This window comes from Schistocerca piceifrons, chromosome 1, assembly GCF_021461385.2.
Source record: "Schistocerca piceifrons isolate TAMUIC-IGC-003096 chromosome 1, iqSchPice1.1, whole genome shotgun sequence".
Lineage (NCBI taxonomy): Eukaryota > Metazoa > Arthropoda > Insecta > Orthoptera > Acrididae > Schistocerca > Schistocerca piceifrons.
The window spans coordinates 541,539,197-541,544,368 of NC_060138.1; the positions used below are offsets into that span (position 1 = coordinate 541,539,197).

Sequence of the window (5,172 nt, forward strand, 5' to 3'; positions counted from 1 at the left end):
ATTTATACACATATAATTTGCAAGTGAATCCTGACGATACAGTTTAGTAACATGATGGTATGTACCTCTCAGGATCCTTAGGAAACCTAAAAAGAGACAGCTACGGTGTCTTCTTCCTGTTGTTGCTGCAATTTATTGCGCTATAAACGCTCCCGAGGGTATAAACCATTGTATAAATCAAAATAATCATCACTATTCGCTTTCACGATCGCGCCGAACTCACAGTTCAACCTACCAGCCGCTTGGGGCGCTGCTAGCGCTGTAGGCAACAAAATCGAGGCGAAGTGTCGCGACTGTTATGTTAGACTGTGGTCAGAGAACAGCGTGGAGATGACCGAGGGAGATCTCAGCCGAACAGAGATTATCTGTGGAATGCCGACGGCGATTTAAATTTACGCGGTGGCTAGGAAAAAGGAAACTTCATTCAAGACTCATAGATCAGGAACTAGGAAGTATAATTAAAACTCTGAGTATGTCCTTGGTGAGTGTGGTCAGCATAAGTTGAATTGACCAACGCGTCCTGCAGATTTTGATGTATGTGCACGTTTTGTTAAATATTGACACTGGTTTAATAGAACGATTATTTGTATTCTAGTTAAGAATGGACGATACTGGTGGTGCAGTTTATATCACTGACACTACTGCAGAGGAATTAGTTACGAAGTTCATGTATCCGGAAAAGGCAGTCGCTAAAAGGAAATCTTCAATATTCACCAGAAGAAGTTCTGTTGCTTTCATGGATAAGGAAGACCCGTGTGATAGTTCATCTGATGCTCCAAGCGATAACTATCCGGTGGGATTTGAAGCCTATGTTGAAATCCTCAAAAATGAAATCAGTGACTGGAAAGTAATGTACAAGCAAAGAAGAGAGACTCGGAAGAAAGCTATAAAACAGTTTCATACGAGAAAGATCGTAAATCAAGGTGTATTTGATGCTTTAACAGAAGAAGATAAAATATTTCTTGCAAGTAAACCAAACTACGATAGGACGGGAAAAGACGCATTGGCAGCACTAGAGTGGCTGCCAGTTTCCGTCGAGAGAGCGAGAAACGTTGAAAGGTCGATTTCGGATCTTGTAGCGCAAGTTGAGTTAATAGGGGGTATTTTGAAAAAGCGAATAGTTGAAGAATCAGTCATCCAATGAAATCTGGAAGTATTTTCTCATCCGATATTGGTGTATTATGAAAGAGAATATTCTCGTAAGGAGCGGTAAATTACTTTGGTGGAACTCTCAACGTTTAGAGGCCAAGTCATTTGTGATTCTTTGGGAGTGTTAGTGAGTGTTGGTTATTTAGAGCTGTTAATGTTTCTCGTTTTCCGATCGTGTGAAATTTTGACAACCCTCTGTTATATACTGTTCTGACGTAACTATGTTAAATGTTTCGTTTTCGTTGTAAAATATAACCCAAATGGCTGTTACTGCTGCATGTATTAGATTTTAATCAATGTGTTTTTCTCATCACTTTGTTTTCATTTATCATAACACTTTCAAGTATCAAATCCAGCTGCAGCTGAAAAAATGAGCCCCAATTAAAATGTGAAACCTTAGTGTGAGTAAATAAATTATGATGCTTTAATAAAAATGTTTAGTTTGAAATTAACGGTAGACAACAGATGCAAAATTGGTTTGCAGGATAGAATAAGGGACTATAACACACGTCAGTGAGGAATTGTTGTAGAGCATGAAGTTAGTGTAGGCCTATAGATTTTCCAAATTTATTATTTAAGAATGTATATTTATGTTGTTGCACAGTTTAAACCAAACAGCAGCCCTGATGTTTGTTCTCAGTACTTGAGTCCGCTTACCTGTGTGACAAGGAAAATCTTCGTAAAAAGTATTCCACTTGCAGTTTGTATAAAAGTTGTGTAATACTGTCAGTGACAATTGCTATATTTTCATTTTGGGTTAAATTGTTTTTGAAAAATTGCTGGGTGTGCTTGTCAAACAAAATGTTATTACAATAAGAGTCGGGGAGCAGTCGTGGTTGTATTCATTTCTTTAACTGGCAGTAATCTGTCTGTTAAAAGGAAGCGAGTTTGTTTGTCAGCATCATCTGTTGTCAGTAGTCTTCTTATGTTGGGATGCCTAAAAAAAAATGGTAGCCTATTAACTCTGTGGGCAGATGCCTTTCCCACTGCAAAAATGTCAGGTAACTTATGATACTGTGAGTACACCACAGTCGGGTTGCAAGTAATTTTGTTGGATGAGTTTATAGTTCCACACCACATACAACTCATTTGGGAATGGAGCGTACTACTTTTCCACACTTATTCTGGTTATTTATTTCATGTGCTGCAGTATTTTGAAAAGCTGTGTTGTCAGACATTTTTGGTATTATAGGGAGGCTTTGGAGGTCAAATTGCACCAGTGTTGTGACTACAATACATCAACTGTAAATATGGGAGGAGAGCTGTAACTGTTATTTGTAGTTTTTTCCCAGAAGAGTTAGGCTGTCAGTGAGAAATGATAGATTTTTATTTTCGAAGAGGAAAAATTTATTACCACACGTTTTCCAGCAGCAGGATCTCTCCCCTCTCTCCTGTAATTCTGAAGTATACAACAAATCATCTGAAATCATTGATGCTCCTGTCAGATATCAAGCCATAAGTTGCACTACAGCACCATTTTCGCCAATAATTTTTCTTTTGGTAAGTAACATAGTTTCATGTTCTGTGAATCATTTGTACAGTTAATCGTAAATGATATTTTGTATTTTACATTCACATTTGTATTCCTAAGTAACTATGGGCACATGCTGATCATGCTGAAAAAAGGCTTTTTCCATCACCTTTTGCACATTATAAAGTTAGAAATACCTTTATGGAATAACTGGAGTCATCAAAGAAACACTTTTTTTTACTTTGTTTTCAAATTTAACTTCACTGTCTGTTAGATGTTTCATATCACTGGGTAAGTGTATGTTAGATGAAAGGTCGTTTGCGTGTATGAAAAATAAGTGACCTGAGATTGAGCCTAGTAGAACCCAGTAAGTTTTTTATTCCCAGTCAAAAGAATCACATCTACTTACTGTGGTTGAATTATTAAGTATATCTTTCTGTAATCTTTTAGTCAGGTACTGCACTATCCATTAGTTTGCTATGCTATCAGTGTATCTATAGCCATATTTTGCAAATGGTTGTGAAGTGCATGGCAGAGGGTACTTCCCATTGTACTAGTTATTACAGTTTCCTCTGATTCCATTCGCATATGGGGCATGGGCAGAATGATTGTTTGAAGGCCTCTGTGTATGCTGTCATTAATCTAATCTTGTCCTTGCACACCCAGTGTGAGCGATAATGTAGGGGGGGTTGTAGTATATTCTTAGTCATCCTTTAAAGCCGGTTTGTGAAACTTTGTTAGTAGACTTTCACAGGATAAACATAAACTATCTTAATCTACCAGTTCATTTTCTTCTGCATCACTATAACACACTCCCATGGGTCAAGCAGATCTGTGACCATTCACGCTGCCCTTGTCTCTACACATTCAATATCTCCTGTAAGTCCTATTTGTTATGGGTCCCACATACTTGAGCAGTATTCTAGAATAGTTTTCACGACTTCCCCAGTATCCTACCAACCAAGAGAAGTCTACCATCTTCTTTGCCCACAAATGAGCCATTGCCGCTGCTACCCCCCCGTCCCCCCCAAAGGGACTTGCCGCTCTTTGGCGGGTTTGTACTTGGCTACCATTGTGCCCCAACCTTTGCAGCATCTTTCTCCTTCCGTGCTGCATGTCTATCCTCTTGCTATTCTTTTTCCCCTCCCATGGGGGACAAGTCTGGGGTGTTTTTGTTAATGTGTTCCGCATTTTCAGCAGCTGACATTAGAACAGTCTTTCCTTTTTTTCTTTCTTCATTCACCTTCCCTCTCCTTCCTATGCTTTGACATTTAAGGTTTATCTTTTTCTTCTTTCCTCCTTGTGCGCAGCTGAAGGCTGACAAACATGTCTGATGCGTAACAGGTGACTGGGTAACGTATAATTCCCAGCCCTTGGCTGACAGGTAGGGTTCGCACATATCTCCTGGTACAGTCCAGGCCCAGGGAGGGGTGATTGCCTGAATTGCTACCTTCCCAAATCGCCAGTTGGTCCCTCTGTCAGGTGCTCAGGTAGTATGACCTGAAGTGTGAACAGTCACCCAAGGCAGTTACGCCCCCTTGTGAAGGGGGCCCCCTGTTGGAAGGAGTGCACCATTGGATATGCTGGCAGTTGTGGGGGATTTCCTTGCAGTGATGCAATCATCATCTTTGCAGTCCACGTCTACCAAACGTAAAGAGAATAAAGCTCCTGTTTCAAAGACCCTGTCAGCTGCACTACAGTTCCCTGTGTGGTTTTGCATACTGAAAGTAGTCAGTTCTTAGGGTGAATCCGATTCAGAAAGGTGTTGTTGCAATTGCCGTCACAGTGAAATCCTTCTCTCATTTACGGAATGGAACTTTGCTTTTGGAGACTACTTTTGATTCTCAAGCACAACAAACTTGCAGCTTCACTTTTCCACATCTATCCTGCTCATGCTGAGGCCTGTAGAACTCTGAATTATTCACGTGCGGTGATTTACACTAAGCTGCTTGATGGTCTCACTGAGACCTAAACGCAGATATACATATCTGATCAGGGTGTCATTGCCATCCATTGGGTGATGAAAATGGTAGATGCCACCTTAGTGCCCACACGCACACTTTTTCTCACCTTCAATAGATGGGTGCTTCCATCCAAGATCAAAGCAGCCTATGAAGTTGTCACAGTTGGACCGTACAATCTGAACCAGATGCGCTTCTACTAGCATTATCATTTCAACCATACTCGAATGTCTTGTCGACACCTGACCAAATGTATAACTTGTTAGGGATGTCCGTGAAAGCTATTGTCCACCTCCTTCTCCCTGCTGTATTAACTGCAATGGCGACAATGCCGCCTCTTCTCCAGATCATCCTGTATATCTCGATGAGCGGGCTGTCCAGGAAATTGGGATGAAGGAAAAAGTACCTTACCCAGGTGCTCGCAAGTTATTGGCAAGTCACAAAACCTGTGTTCTAGTGTCTGGCACTTATAGTACTGTTCTTGCTACATCTCACTCCATGAAGACCTTGGCCTCGCAGACATGTGATATCAAATTCATCTCTGAGGTTTTGAAAATGCCCAGTGTCATGACAGCATCGTTGTCCCCTAAT

The 5,172-nt window shown here is 40.6% G+C and overlaps 1 protein-coding gene across 1 annotated transcript; it reads left to right on the plus strand.

The window, feature by feature from the left end:
* The first annotated feature begins 391 nt into the window (after positions 1-391).
* On the plus strand, positions 392-1,559 carry LOC124709336. The gene is made up of 2 exons (XM_047240831.1): positions 392-481; positions 596-1,559. The coding sequence occupies exons 1-2, from the start codon at positions 473-475 to the stop codon at positions 1,142-1,144; spliced, it is 558 nt and encodes a 185-aa protein (XP_047096787.1). The 5' UTR covers positions 392-472; the 3' UTR covers positions 1,145-1,559.
* Positions 1,560-5,172: the final 3,613 nt, after the last annotated feature.